General features: G+C 38.3%; 3 protein-coding genes across 6 annotated transcripts in view; all 3 read right to left on the bottom strand.

Annotated features, from left to right (window-relative positions):
- Positions 1-2807, bottom strand: part of LOC101171750 (paxillin) — a 49498-nt gene extending 46691 nt beyond the window's left edge. For both annotated transcript variants that reach the window (XM_020706165.3, XM_020706164.3), the window contains exon 1: positions 2642-2807. In XM_020706165.3, the coding sequence (XP_020561824.1) occupies positions 2642-2654 (13 nt within the window). In that variant the 5' untranslated portion in view covers positions 2655-2807. The remainder of the gene's footprint in view (positions 1-2641) is intronic.
- A 9050-nt stretch (positions 2808-11857) lies between these two features.
- On the bottom strand, positions 11858-14569 carry ctu1 (cytosolic thiouridylase subunit 1 homolog (S. pombe)). Of its 3 annotated transcripts, none has more exons than XM_004072560.4 (3): positions 14465-14569; positions 12647-13147; positions 11858-12567 (listed from the first exon to the last, which is right to left on the bottom strand). In XM_004072560.4, exons 2-3 carry the CDS (start codon positions 13140-13142, stop codon positions 12032-12034), a joined length of 1032 nt encoding a protein of 343 aa, XP_004072608.1. In that variant the 5' UTR covers positions 13143-13147; positions 14465-14569; the 3' UTR covers positions 11858-12031. The 3 variants fall into 3 exon arrangements, with proteins under 3 accessions (XP_004072608.1, XP_004072609.1, XP_004072607.1); XM_004072561.5 differs by having other exon boundaries at positions 14387-14521; XM_004072559.5 differs by having other exon boundaries at positions 14273-14510.
- An 88-nt stretch (positions 14570-14657) lies between these two features.
- Positions 14658-15983, bottom strand: crybb2 (crystallin, beta B2). The gene is made up of 5 exons (XM_004072558.5): positions 15867-15983; positions 15626-15744; positions 15343-15475; positions 15095-15237; positions 14658-15002 (listed from the first exon to the last, which is right to left on the bottom strand). Exons 1-5 carry the CDS (start codon positions 15927-15929, stop codon positions 14834-14836), a joined length of 627 nt encoding a protein of 208 aa, XP_004072606.1. The 5' UTR covers positions 15930-15983; the 3' UTR covers positions 14658-14833.

Here is a 15983-nt window from a genome sequence, read left to right on the forward strand (position 1 = left end):
CGAGGGAATTTCCCATTGGGATAGGGCTGTATTTTAAGTAGGACTCCTGATACTGTCTATTAAATGTTGCTTTGTCTTTTTGAAAGTCGAATGCTCCTCTCCTGTCTCCTGGCTGGGTCTTTTCCCCTTGGCAAAGCAACTTTCCAAAGAAGTTTGTTTTTTTATTGATTTTGCTAGCTCCTGGGTTTTATTTTAGCTGTAACTTATCACATGACCGAGAAGAGCGAATTGTCCTGTGTAAAGAGTCACATAGACAGATGTAACAGAGAATCGGGCAATTTTTCAAAATAAAACATCTTTCAGATTCTGAAATAAATAAAACGGAAGTCATGCAAGTTATTTATTCTTTCTGTGCGGCCCGGTACCAAATGACCCACGGACTGGTACCGGTCCACGGCCCGGGGATTGGGGACCGCTGCTGTAAATACCTTGTTTGAGGTTATTTTCGACATCATCTATTGACATCTTCTCCATCATGTCGCAAGGCAATTTCCATATCCCGTGGTGTTTTTTTTAGCCACCCATTCCTGCCCGCAGCTAAATTCAAGCCGCCCGCTCCCGCGAGATTTGCGTTGGGTCCCGTGGGACCCGGCTGGACCCAATCCCAATGCAGCCATCTTGTTCCAATCACGCACCATATGCAGAACTTTCAAACAATAAAAAAACGTTCCAAAAAAAACCGTGCGTAGATGCGGTTATCGTCACACTACCCTAATTTTAACCCTGAACTTTCGCTGAAGTCCGCCTGAACTTGCTTACACTGGGTATGTTGGTTCCAAAAGACCAGATATGAGTTAGCGTAATTACGCTCGACTTGATAACCCTGGGTTAATGCTCGTGCACGGCAAGTACATAAAGGAATTCTCAATAGATCACCAATTTCCGGAGTCACCATGCAAACGCGTGGAGGAAAAAAGAGCGCTATACTCCAGTGAGACGGCGTCTGAGATTTTAATGACAATGTATGAAGAGTATAAGCCCATCAAAAAAAAAATAATACAGCTGCATCAGTAAATATATTCAACTTATCCAACTCAAATGAATTAATTCAATTGGTAACAAGCAATTGAGTTAAAATTATTCAACGTAATTTCTTATGTCTATCCAAGTCAATAATTGTTTATAAAACTCAAATTCATCCAACTAAATGTCATGTTACTCCAATTCAATTAAATGTTTTTCCATCTTAATTTATTGTACTTCTTGAACTCTCATTTGTCTAAGATTGAGACCGCAGATATTCTCATTTTTATAACATTAAAATGGATGCTGCAGTGTGGATTTGCAATACGAAACTTGCATTCATTTATCATGACTGACTTATCTACAGTTTTTTGATTGTTAACAGTAGGGGTGCTAAATAAGCTCATCATCCTCTCACTTCCTCTCACTCAAGGTGTAGAAAAAATTAAACATAGTAGGACAAAATAACTCGGCAAAACACAGTAAAACAGCTACAACTAAACACATTTGATGAAAAACAGGCAAAGGGAATGGTATCCCACAATTCCTTGCTTCCAATCTAACAGCAGCACCAGAAGTTACACCTACTTAACTGAATTAATTTGAATGAAAGTAAAATAACTGTCTGATAACTACGAGTTATTTTTAAGTTGACTGAACTCAAAAAATGATTTATCTTAAATGAAGCACATAATTAAGTTAGATCAATGTAAAAAAAAATGTATCCTTACAACATCGATACGTGGTCTTATCACCCTCTCACGGTGGAAAAGGTATTATCTGAGCTTCTTCATCCACTAAATCATCTTCAAATGGACAGGCCATGCTCCTTCACCTCTCCGAAACCAACTAACCTTCAACTAAACCTGCTGCATACCAGGTTATGTTTAGAGCATGAGTTGCTATGGCAACTTGACATAACCTGAAAGAAACATACCTCCGTCTTTTGAACGGAAAGGTTATCCGCTTCCTTAGCCTCAAACTTACCGTGGTAACACACTTAACCTTACTTTTGGAATATACCCCCCCCCCCCCCCCCCCCAGATCCTGGCTACACCACAATCTATCAACGAACAAACCCACCGACAACTGACAACACTCATGATACACATGACTGCATTTTTGTTATAAATCCGATCGGTTGCAGTTAAGTACAGAGGCCTGCTGACATCAAGTTAAAAAAAAAAAAGAGTAGCCCGGGGCAAGAGTTAAGAAGGTAACGTTAATGCTCCGTGACTAAACGTCAGCGAATAGCTCGTGCACACACACACAACAGCTAGCAAGTGCGAGCGCTTTTGATAGAGGTTATCAACTAGAGAAACTCAGAAAGCATAGAGAGAGTTTAAAAGTAAGAGGTACTACATGCTAGCGATGTCCGGTAGCTAGCTAAGTCGCTGCGATGCTTAGATTGGACATTAAATTTCATTAAACGTGCAGTAGGGTAACTTTTTCTACATCCGTCTGCAACTGTTCTGTCTCATAATAGACAAAATGAACATCGCTACTAGACTCACGCAATGACTAAGACCTGAGGTAAACATGAATAGTTTCCTTAACTTGGAATCGAAGGACAGTTTTGCTTCATAGTTAGGACTAAAGTTGTCACTCTGTGTTGACCGCTCATCATTAGCACTGAAAACACGATTTTTTTAAAGGACGAAAAACAAGATTGACTTACCTAAATCGTCCATAGTGGGTTGCTTAGTTGGTGCCTGCCTCCGTAGTTTTGCTGGTTAAGCTTCCGTTCTGTTCACGAAGTCTTGTTTTCCCGTCTTCTAACTTCACCAACTTCACTGCTGCTCTGTAAATTAGGTTAGGATTGGTCGCGTGAACGCGCGGCACTCACAGGACGGGCACGTGTACATCCGTGGCGCTTTCAGTGAACAAATGCGACACCTCGTGGTCGATATTTAAAATGTACTTTCTTTCTTGTAAGAGTTTCTGTCTGAATAAAAATTGTGCTTAGTGACATTGGACCGGCGGAGATAATACAAAAACGATTCCCGCGCAGTTTGCAAAAAAAATCTTTAAAAATCACACATTGAGATTTTTAAAGATTTACCTAAACGAGGGGGGGGCTCGTTTAGGTAAACCTTTGATTGACATCACAGACCTCTCTAATCTTTTAGGTGGGAAAACTGGTGGCTGACTAAAGTTTTCATACTAACCAATCTCTCAATGCTGTTGGCATCAAGAGAATGCCAAAAGTGTGCAAAGCAGTAATACAACTTAATAATCCACTACCTGCACCCTGATCATCCTCAGTTTGCACTGTTTGCACAATTTTATTTCTATTTATTGTTCTGACCATTATAATTTTTTTTATTTTGCTTACTGTTGTTCGTTTTTTCTATTCTTAAGTGTTTTATGTCGCACATTAGCACCGCAGCAAATTCCTATTCTGTGAAACTGCTCTGTTCACTGAAAATGGCAATAAATACTCCTTGAATCCCTTGAAAGCAAAAGGTGGCTACTTTGAAGAACCTAGAATATGACATATTTTCAGTTGTTTCACACTTTTTTTGTTATGTATATAATTCCACGTGTTAATTCATAGTTTTGATACCTTCAGTGTAAATCTATAATATTCACAGTCATGAAAATAATGAAAACTCTTTGAATGAGAAGCTGTGCCCAAACTTTTGGTCTGTACTGTATGTATGTATATGCAATAAATTTTAAAGAAGTAACTGAGTGCAGCTGGCGCCTCAAACAAAGGCCTGTTTCTCACCAGTTCGATTCATGGTCACCCTAGACGGCTCAGTGTTAAAGCATGGCGGGTGATGGGTGAATGCATACTGGAAAACTGAATAGAATTTTTAAAAACTGCATAATGTCTAAGGCCAAAGCCTACCTGTAGCAACATGAATTTCTTGCTGACCTCCCACACATGCACGTCCTTCAGAGCTTTGCCGTGCTTATTTAAAGACTCGGTAGTTAGTATAGGCTGTTTGAGATTTTTTTCTTTCATTCAAAACACAAATGGAATACAGTAAATAACAAAGAACAAAAAACTGTATATTAATTGTTCAAAATAAACGCCAGGGAGTATACTTACACAAAAACAGAATTATATAATATTACAAAGCTGAGCAATATAACATGTTTTTATTGCTTTTTTGTTTGTACTGGGGGAAATGGAATGTAAGTAAAAATCTAATTTGGGCCAATAAATGAAAAAGAAATTGGGAGTGTTATTGTTAAATTTAGTTTTTTGAATACAAAACTTGATTTGTCAACCAAATCAGGAGATTTATTGAATTAAATTGAGATGAAAGTTTATTATCATAATTAATGGAACCAAATAAGATGTTTTCTATGTTAACGTAAAATGTGGATAATTTTTTTTAAACAGATTTTTTAATCTGTCCCAAATTATTTCAGTGTATCTGCAAGTCCAAAAAATATGTATCAGTGTTTCCTCAAATTGAAAACAGAAAGAACAGTTTTTAGTATTATCCTTTTTTAACCTTTTGCCTATACGGTTTTGTTGGAGAAAACCTCTGAATGATCTTGAATAATGATTAATCAATAATTTAGAAAATAAAAATGAATTTGATATCAACTTTATTTCTTGAGGTTCTTTTGACTAGCTTTGCAATGATGCCAACTTTCCTTGGATTAGACAAGTAATGAGAAAGTTATGACACTAAAAACACTTATCTTTGCCTGGTTCACAAAAGATTTATTGTTTTGTTTTTTATTAAGGATAAAGATATTGTCTTCCTCTTTCAATAACTGACTTAACCACTTTATTTTAAAAGAGTTGTTTAAAGTTTCAAAGGTTAATACTTCCTTGCCCCCATATTTTCTGGTGTTACATAAAACATTTTTCCTTAAGTAATGACATTTTTTCCTCCAAATAAAATCAAATAATGTTTTGTTTAATAGGTTACAGATGTGTTTTGGCATTTCTAAAGACAGAGACACATAGACAGATCTAGAGATTCCCTCAGCTTTAGATAACAGAATTCTACCGTTCAGAGAAAGATCTCTCATTAACCACATGTTATATCTTTTGATAATTTGTTCAGTTATTGGCTTGAAATTAACTTCACTGCGATTTTTTTCATTTTTATCAATAATTATACCAAGATATGTAAGTGAAGATTTAACTGGAATACCGTTGATTTCTGGTGAATCACAATCTTTTAGTGGAAACAGGACAGATTTGTTAAGGTTCATTTCTAAACCAGAGACTCCAGAAAAGTCCTTGATTCCTTTAATTGCATTTGTTATTTCATGTTTATTGGCCAAAAAAATTGTTGTGTCATCTGCTAGTTGAGAGAGTTTAAATTCTCTCCCCAAAGCTGTAATACCACGAAATGGACATTTTTTTAAATGAAGGGCCATAACCTGAGCAACTAGTAAAAAGAGAAAAGGGCTGAGAGGACATCCCTGCCGGATTCCTCTGTTAATGTCAAATCTGGGAGTTGTGCCATGTGCCAGTTTAATGGAGCTGTTGCATCCATTGTATAGAACCTCAATTGCCTTTAAAAATCTTTTTCCAAATCCAAATTCTTTAATAACTCGAATCATAAAACTGTGACTAATTGTGTCAAATGCCTTGTAGGAGTCAACAAATAAGATAAAACTATCATCTTTAATATATTCATTATAATCAATCATGTCAAGTATTAATCTGATGTTGTTGGCAATATTTCTACCAGGCATGAAACCGGATTGTTCTTCATCAATTATGTTTTCCAGTCCTGGTTTCAATCTTTTGGCAAAAATAAGAGCGAATATTTTAGCATCATTGTTTAACAGACTAATTGGTCTCCAGTTTTCTATGCATAATTTATCTTTTTGTGGTTTGGGGATGAGTTTGATGAGGCCTTGTCTGAGAGTTGGGGGCAATATACCAATGTCTAAAGCTTCTTCAAATAAATTTGATAGAAAAGGGGTAGATTTAGCAATAAAGAATTTATAAAACTCACTTGTTAGTCCATCATTACCTGGACTTTTATTATCTTTAAGAGATTTAATACAGTCTTCAACTTCCTCTGTCTTAATTTTCTGGTCACAAGTCTTTTCAAAAGTTTCACTGACTTTTCCAATCTTATCTTTAATATTGTTAATAAATAATTCAATATCTTCTTCTCTAAAGCAATCTTTGGTGTAAAGTCTCTGATAAAATTTGGCAACATATTGAGAAACCTTTTTTGTATCTTCACTTATTGAATTGCCAATTTTAATTTGACGTAGACAGGAAATTTCGAAATTTCTTTTTTCTAAGTTGAAAAAATATTTAGTACATTTTTCACCTTGTTCTAACCATTTTCTTCTGGATCTAACAAATGCTCCTCGTGCTTTTTCTTCATACACTTTATTCAATTCTGATTGCAAAGAAATGAGTAAGTTTTGTTCTAGATCAGATAAATTCGTTTTTTCATTGATAATCATTATTTTTCTTATTAGTTCTGACTCTCTTTTTTGTTTTGCTTTAGCAATTTTCTTCCCAAATGATATTGCCAAAGATCTTATTTCATACTTCATTAACTCCCAACTATTTGAATATTTTTTTAATGTAAAGGCTTGTTTCCAGTATTTATCAATTAGTTTTTCTACTCCACCAGTAAATTCTTTATTGTTTAATAGTAAATTATTCAATTTCCAATAGTCTACGTTGCATTTGGGTGCATCAGTTTCCATATTAATTTTAATGGACACTGTATTGTGGTCTGAAAAAACATTGGGTATAATCTCAACGGAATCAACTGTTTTTCTACGTCATTAGAAATTAGCCAAAAATCAATGCGGGAACACTGAGATCTGTCCTTATTGCTCCAAGTAAATATTTTCTTATCAGGATGTTTATGTCTCCATATGTCAATCAAGTCTATTACATATGTTTTTCAACTCTTTTGCGTCTTCTTTCCTTGGTGGAAATCTATCAAGGTGGCCATTCATTACAGCATTAAAATCTCCTCCCCATAAAATCTCAGTGGTGGGATATTTTTGTAGGAGTGTCTTAATTTTTTCTTCCAATGTTAAAAAGATTGTATTGTTGTTTGTTGGATTATTGGAGGCATATGTATTAATTCAAATAAAATAAAATTGGTCAAAATTCACTACAAGAACAATCCATCTCCCATTTTTGTCAATTAAATGCTCAAGAGTGCGGCCTTTAAATTTGCCCTGTAGAATAATTACCCCTGCTGACCTGTTGCTACCAAAAGAAAACCAGACATTTTTACCCCATTGACTTCTCCAAAACTCCCTATCTGCTTCAGAAGCGTGTGTCTCTTGAATGAAATAAAAGTCTGCATTTTTATTTTGGCAATATAAAAAAACACATTTTCTTTTCAGTTGGTCTCTAATACCCCTGGCATTCACAGTTAGAACAGATAATGACATGAACTATAAGAACAAGAAAAAAGAGAAAATTAACTTAGGAACTTCCTGGTTTTGTTCAGGAACCGCTGCACATATTCAATATGCCTTAAACTTTGAGTCTGTTTATACCGTCATACTGACCTTTACAAACGTATTTAGAATAGAATAGAATGCCTTTATTGTCACTGTACACATGTACAATTCACATCACACACACATGCAGTGAAATTAAAGCCGCTCACTATTCAGTGCAAACATACAAGAGAGAAAAAACTCGCAGAATAATATAATAATAATAAAATAAAATAATTTCTCAAAATGAAGGGCACAATTTACAAATTACAAACTACAAAAGAACAAAATCTACAATAGAAATTTCTGCAGAGAGGTAGTTATGACAGACAGAAGAAACCTGCTGTGTCCATGAATGCAGAGATATATTGCACTTAATGTATTGCACATGATGGGATGGTATTGCACATATTGGGATGGTTTTTACATGATGGGATGCGCATAGTGAGAGAGAGAGACATGGAGGTGGAGCTGTCAGTGACCGTGCATGTGGGAGTTCAGGATGGTTATGGCTTTTGGGAAAAAACTGTTTTTAAGGCGGTTTGTCCTTGATCTGATGCACCTGTAGCGCCTTCCTGAGGGCAACAGGTCAAACAGTCCAGAGCCAGGGTGGGAACTGTCTTTTATGATCTTCCCCGCTCTGCCTAGACAACGGGAGGAATAGATGTCCGACATGGAGGGGAGAGGGGAGCCGATGATCCTCTGAGCTGCTTTGACTACCCTCTGCAGTCTCTCCCTGTCCGCCATGGTGCAGCTGCCGTACCACACTGTAATGCAGTACGTCAGAAGGCTTTCTATGGACGTGCGGTAGAAGGTTGTCAGCAGGCTGGGGTCCAGATTGTTCTTCCTGAGGACCCGCAGAAAGTGGAGTCTCTGCTGAGCCTTCTTGATGACCTCTGTGATGTTCTCTGTCCAGGAGATGTTGTTGGACAATACAACACCCAGAAACCGGAAGGTGTGAACCCTCTCCACACGCTCTCCATTGATGTAGAGGGGAGCTGGGTCGGTGCTGTGCCTCCTGAAGTCCACCATGATCTCTTTGGTTTTCTTGGTGTTCAGAGCTAGGTTGTTGTCTGAGCACCAAGCTGCCAGCTTCAGGACCTCCTCCCTGTAGGCTGCCTCGTCTCCCTTTGAGATGAGTCCGACAACTGTGGTGTCATCAGCAAACTTCACGATGAGGTTGCTGTCGTGCTGCGGACTGCAGTCGTAGGTGTAGAGGCAGTACAGGAGGGGGCTCAGCACACAGCCCTGTGGAGAGCCAGTGCTCAGCGTGCGTGTGGGGGAGAGGTGGGGGCCCAGCCTCACTGCCTGGGGCCGGTCAGTGAGGAAGTCCTTTATCCAGGCACATGTGAGGGGGGGCAGGCCTATAGTGTCCAGTTTCCTGATGAGAATGTCCGGGATGATTGTATTAAAGGCAGAGCTGTAGTCCACAAAGAGCATCCGAACATAGCTCTGCTGCTCCTCCAGGTGGCTCAGCGCTGCATGCAGGGCTAAGGCGATGGCATCTTCTGTAGACCGGTTTGTGCGGTATGCAAACTGGTGGGGGTCGAGGTCTGGGGGGAGGTGATCGTTGATGTGCTGGAGGACCAGTCTCTCGAAGCACTTCATGATTACAGCATGATTACAACATGATTTCAGCTTAACTCAGTAGTATTTCCTTGCCGTTTACGAAAGCCCTGTTTCCAATGAAATAGGCTTTCTCTCCTTTCTTCCTGGCTGCCTCCACTGCTGCCCATAAGCGGCTGCGAGCTTCTTTATCAGCAGATGTGAGATCTTCCTGGAGACGAAGATGATGATCCAGTAGATAGACGTTCTTTTTAGAACTTTTCCACAGGAGATCTCTGGCCGATCTGGACAGGAACCTGATGATTATGGGTCGGGGACGTTGATTGGTTCCATTCCCACTGGGCTTTCCAACTCTGTGTGCGATGTCGATTGCTGAAACCACCACTGCAGAATCTTTGGTTGGTAACATCTCTTTAAAAATGTCTTGAACTCTTGTTTTGACATCCTCTGGATTTCTTTCAGGGACACCAGACAGGCGTAGATTCACTCTTCTGCTGTAGCGATCTGCATCATTCATTTTGGTTTCCATCTCTCCAACCTTCTTTTCCAGCTCTTCACATTGCTTTTATAGGCTCTCATTTAGTTTTTTCAAGTCCATGACCTCCTGATGGCAAAACTCAAGCGACTTCTTCAAATTGTCAATTTGGACAGTATTGTAATGCACAGCTTCGTCGGTTTTGTCTGCTCGTTCGTTAATTTTTTCGGTAACTGCTTTGATGATGGTGGACTGAAGCTCAGACAAAGTCGGCTCAGTTGCAGCGCTTTTCTCAGGATTATTTTGCTTTTCTTCTCCTCTCACCTTCTTGGGGGGGATGTTTCATAGGTGTATTTGGCATTGAAGAGCATTCTTCATCATCCTTCATGTGACATGCATAAGAATGGGTCTCTCTGATGTTTCGTTTTTCCTTAGAAGCATCCACTTCCATATTTTCCAAAGAGCTGCTGCGGTTGAGAGAGCCACGGATATCTTTTGATTTCTTCATCATTATTAGTTTAGATTTCGAAATATTAATTTGAAAAAACTCCACGGAAAACCTTTTTCTGTTGTTTCAAGGCAAAGGGTCGGCGAAAAAAACAGTTTGTGCAGCGAATTCCAAGTTTTAAGAACTCACAGAAGTTTCTTACATGCGGTCGTGGTCGCCATCTTGGCCAGCCTCCCCGTCCCGAGAAGCTGTGTACATCATCAGGGGAGTACAAACGTCACAAAGCCATCTCCCCTGCCGCTGACACAAAGCTGCTTCTAGACATGACTGTGCCTCTTAGCAGCCGGACACACAGAGGTAGCAATGGCGTCATCACCCCGCCTCCCCTCTGGAAATGCTAAGTGGAATTGAATTATGAGACACTTTTCGCAGGGTGGATGTGACAACACAAATGCAATCCCCTCTTTGCATTTTCGTTTTAATTATGACACACAATAAGCAGTTTTAAAGTATAAAATGAAAAAGCATTTTGAAGTATTGCTTTTTCATTTTAATTTTGAGTCATTTGATGCAGTTACATTTTGAAAATTAAAAAGCATTTCTGTTAATTCATTTCAATTGTCAAATTAGACATTTCTAAATGAATTTTGCTACACATATACCAGATAACTTTTTGAAAATGAAATGTCAAATACCATTTTCATTATCATTTGAATTAAGTGACAGAATAAGCAGTGTTGAAAAAGAAAAGGAAAAAGCATTCTAAAAGTAATGCTTTTTCATTTTAATTTTGAGTCAAAAAATGCAGCTTCATTTTGAAAATTAAAAAGCATTCCTGTTAATTCATTTTAATTGTCAAATTAGACATTTCTAAATGAATTTAGCTACACATAGAACCTTTTGAAAATGAAATGTCAAATACCATTTTCTTTATCATTTTAACTGACAGAATATTCTGTTACTTCCCACCGTCCAAAAGCATGCTTCAGGTTAATTGGCAACTCTAAATTGTCCATAGGTGTGACTGTGAGAGTGAATGGGTATGTGATGTGGACATTCTACCCTGCGAAAAACTGATGACCTGTCCAGGGCATCCCCTGCCTTCACCCACAAGTGGCTGGGATAAGCTCCAGCAGCTCCGGAGTTAGGGGCGCAGCTAACCTTTAATTAAAGACACCAGCTTCTTTAATCCTAAAGAAGCTCTCTTTTTGTTTACTTCCTTTTTTGTTTTTTATTTATGTCTTTAAATTCTGTGTGGTCTTTCATTTCACTAAATACTAGGGGTATTAGGGATTCTGTTAAAAGAAAAATCACTTTTCTTGTTTTGCAAAAGCCAAAAAGTTCAATGTTGTCGTTTACAAGAAACTCACTCTAATGAGAATGATGAAAAGTTTTGGTCCAATCGGTGGGGAGATAAAATCCTTTTTTCTCATGGCACCAACCGATCAGCAGGGGTCGCTATATTACTAAATAATTTTTCTGGCAAGCTTTTAGTTAAAAAAAGAAGGAAAAAGGAAGTCATAAGGCACAAAAATTCATCTGTGGTTCTGTTTCAGTGTGTCCTTTAAAAGTTAAATTCAATTTTTTTTATTTCTCAGGGACAGATGAATGATGCACATTAAAAGCATCACCACAATGAGCCAGAATTAGACCAGCGGCTATTCCGCTTCTGTTTTCCCCGAAACAGATTTGAAAAATGTCGACCATAAAAGCTAAAAAGAACAATTGAAAATATCAATAAAAAGGACATACAAGACAAATGCAAATAAAAAGACAATAAAAATTAAAATACCTACATGAAAAAATAGACTACATACATTACAAAACATTAAAATGAATATAAAGATATAACAGCACAGATCCTACTATAAAAATTCAGCCGGTTCATTTCAAATGATGTGTCTAAGACTTAACGCGATCTCTGTGATAACTACTTGTGGGGCCAGGTAAAACGATTTAAAGGAAAAGTACATGAAAAACAAGTGGGTCACACATTTCTGTAAAAACATTTTTTTATTCGTAATAATCAGAATGCCAGTGACATTTAAAAAGAAAAGTTCTATTTCCTCCCTTCTCCAACTAGTCATCAGATTTTTCCATGTTGCAAACACAGGTTGTGGGCATAACTTAAGTTTACATTTAAAAAAAAAAGCTTAAATTGTTAAAAGTTAAGATTCAACTGATTTTAGTTTTCTCTCCTCCTTCTCAGTCAGGGGCTGCTGGGACAGGATCTTCCCATGCAGTCTGTGGTGCTTGCCTATTCCCAGCTTTGGCAGGCCTCGATTCAGTCCCTCCAGCAGAACACATGACTTGCACAGTGCCTGGCTCGAGATGTAGCCACAGCGGCTGCAAGTTCCCTGGACAGGCATCTTCACCCCCTCCCGCACAGACAAGTTCTCACCAGAGTGGATGATATCTACAATGGAGCTGGGCCTTATACTTTCTAGATCCTTCAGAAAGGTTCTTGCATGTCCACGATAAGCATTTGGAGAATAGATGCATTCAGTGGAAAAGTAGTCCAACTTCTTAAAATAGGCATACAGAACAATCTCTTTCTCATAAGCATATTTGAGAGGCTTGCAACGTGGCACAACACCTTCACCCTCACTGGCTGTGGAAATTGTAGTGCAGCGTCGCAGACGTGCAATGTCCCCTCGCAGGACGTTCATCAAAACGGTCTCTGCTACATCATCAGCGTTATGACCTGGGCAAGAAAATATTTTTCTTAAACAGAAAGTTAAAACTGTTAATGTATTCACACTTTTGTAATATTTGACACATACCTGTACATATCTTATCAACTTTCAGCATGAGGGCTCCCCTGTCCAGCGCCTGTCTTCTGAACACCCCACAGAACGTGCAGTTATTTTTCCGTCCCACCTGCTTTACTATAGCATCCATAGTCCAGCCATACAGTTCTTCATACGACACAATCTTCAGGGGAAGCTCATACTGCTGCTGATTCCTCTTCACTGTCTCCAAAGAGTCGTCCCTGTAACCTGTGATCCCCTCATCCACTGAGATGAGCATAAGCTCAAGACCATAGTTGTATCGCTCATTCAGGACCTTCATGACATGTGCAAGAACAGTGGAATCTTTTCCTCCAGAGGCAGCGATTGCTACAGTTTCACCAGATTTGAAGAGACTTGCATTGACTATGGTCTGATGTACCTCCTCCTCAAAGGCCATAAAGAAACACTCCTTGCAGAGCGAGTGGCCAGTTTTGGGGCGTTTCAACATGGCTCGCTTCTCAACGCAGCTGCTGCAGGAAACAGGCATCTTAGCTGTGGAATACGGGAAAAACAAAATAATTATTACATTCATTCATTCATTCATCCATACTTCATTCATTTGAATGAAATGAAAAAATTGAATGAATAATTTTTACACTTTAAAAATTGTTTCCAAGTCAAAAGCATACTTTTAAAACATAATACTCACAGGCTTAGGGACAATCAAATAACTCAAGACTACAGTACTCTTTATTTAAGGTATACTATAGAAATTAATTATTTTTTTATATTGGGTTGCTTTTATTTATTTTTATGCTTACTAAATGTCAATAGTTGCATTCTTTGTGACCACTTTCATACTCTGACAACTATCTTTAACTGTTTCTGCTAGAAGTCCCTGAAAATATTTATAAATAAAACATAATAAATTAAATGTACAAAAATCCATATTCAACCCATTTTATGTTTTGTCTAAATCTAGCTGAATAAAGGAAAACTATCCCTTCATTTTCTTAGTGATCCCTTTTGGGATAACAGGGCTCCTAGAGCCTAACCCTAGGACGGGGTACACGTTGGACAGGTCGCCAGCCTGCTGTTTCGGGGCCACACAAATCACACACCCATTCATACTCACAGTCACAAGAAGGGACAATATAGAGTAATCAATCCACCAAAAACATAGCAAATATACTTCATAGGTGGAATACAAAGGTAAATCTAGTTAACTTAATTAGAATCAGCTATTAGATTTCAAGCATTATTCAATATTGTAAATATGAATTGCTCTCACGAAGGTGAAATTTCTTAAATGTCATAACAATGATGACAAAGTCAAATTCAGATTTAGGTTTTTCATAATAATAATTATAAATTAAGTTTGGAACACGAACACTCGGGTTAAATTGTTTTTCGTCCCACATTACATTACTATTAAGTTTATTAAAACTTTTCTAAATAGTAGTATCTTCCAACTTATTTTTAACCAAAAGTTTACATTCATTAACCCCACCAGTTCCTTAACTCTGCACTGCACACCAGAAAACCGACCTGACTACTAAACAAACAAGTAATACCTGGAGCATATAATTAAGGATACGATAAATACAAAAAAGTCATTCCTACTGTAATTGTTTTAAATATTTGAGAAGCAAAACAACACCAAATGACTCGTCGTACCGTAGTAGGTTAGGTACTGTAGAGCACCACATGATCTGATGGACAAAAGTTAGGTAAGCTAGCAAGCTACGACAAACGAATTAGTAAATTTGACATGAAATAATTATGTATTACCATTATTCAAACAACATGTGTTTCTTTTGGGTATTTTAAAAAGGGAAATCGCTTCTTAAAATATAAGAATATCCATACTTTTGTAGTGGAAGCGCAGACTTTCAATAAATCCTGTTTTCAGAACACTTCCTCCTCAGCGGAAAACAGGAAGTGTATTCTGCTTGCAGCGCACCCTACTGTTCGGAATTTGCCACTGCGCATGCTTTTAATAGTCACCTCAAAACAGTTAATAATAATAAAAAGATCAGAATAAAAGTAATAAAGCACAAAGTCTTAGGGCAACACTCATTTATTAGTATGCTTGACAGCTTAGAACAGAATCTCACTACTGCAACAGCTGCAATAGATATCAAAATGCAGTATTATGTAATTGAAAGGCAAGGAATAGCAGCTGGAAGAGGTCAAGGTCGCTGAGGTTAGGATTCATGACCCAAATCAGTCACATGCTTAGTTTACTGGGTGAAATGCCCCTCTCTGATGCCACTGCATGTCTTTGATCCGCCGCACAGACTGGATCTGGGGAATCTGGGATCCAAACTCTGAGCTGTCCTTGTACTCCCCCTTCTCAAACAAGTACTGATAGCCCCTGTATCCTGGATACTGATAGCCCACCCAGCTGGTGCAGCAGGAGCACAGCCGAGAGGGAAAGTAGATTTTAGAGGTGAAATGATGGTTGGCAAGAGACATGCTTTCGTAGGAGGTACTTACTTGCCGCTCTGTACCCTAACAGAGGAGACCTTCTCTTGGTAGCCATGAGCATGGAAGCTGGGAACATCATCATCAATAATTTCTATCTTCTTTCCTGCAAAGCCAGGGTTTTCGTAAAGGACAATCTTGTGCTCCTGGCTGTCCTAAAATACAAAAAACAAACAAACAAACAAACAATAGATGACATATTTAAAAGCAGATAGATTCATCTTTTATGGATTGAGTTATAAAAGGTTTTTTTTTTGTACCACTTTAATTGGGCAGAATGAAAGAATGGTGTCACTACGCCTGCTGTTGGTCCAGGAATCCCAGCGAGGATACTCCCCCTTCTCAAACACATACTGCTCTCCCTTACAGCTGGTCTGTACATATCCCACCCATCTGACAAGGAAGACATGGTTCACACAGGTGAAAAGGCATTCAACTTCAATTAGCTTCTCCATTCCTTTAGTCAACCCCCTACAAATATGTTAAGCCCATGCTTTTGTTGTCTTAGTTAATCATCTATTTTTCTATCTAGCCCACACTCACAGCCCACACAGCACCAGTATGGAGCCCACTTTCTCCATGCCTGCTTCCTGGAGGTTGTTACAGGGACCAGTCAGCTCATGGCAGCGTCCTTGGAAGTTTTCCTGCTCATAGATGAACAGCTGTGTTCACGGAGGAAAAAAAAGATCAAACTGATGAACTAGTGATAAAAGTATTGAAAAATACTACCTCTAAAACTTTTTTATTTTATAACTTTTTTGATCTCTAAAGGATTTCTACTCACCTTAAAAGCACTGGTACCGGGCTGCTGCTGCTTGGATGCAGGGATTGGATGGTCTGTGGCCATAGCGAATGGATTTGCAAGGATAAAACTGTAAAGTAAATCAAAGAAATTTCTGAC

The sequence above is a fragment of the Oryzias latipes genome, chromosome 9 (assembly GCF_053564925.1).
Source record: "Oryzias latipes strain Hd-rR chromosome 9, Olatipes_Hd-rR_3.1".
Lineage (NCBI taxonomy): Eukaryota > Metazoa > Chordata > Actinopteri > Beloniformes > Adrianichthyidae > Oryzias > Oryzias latipes.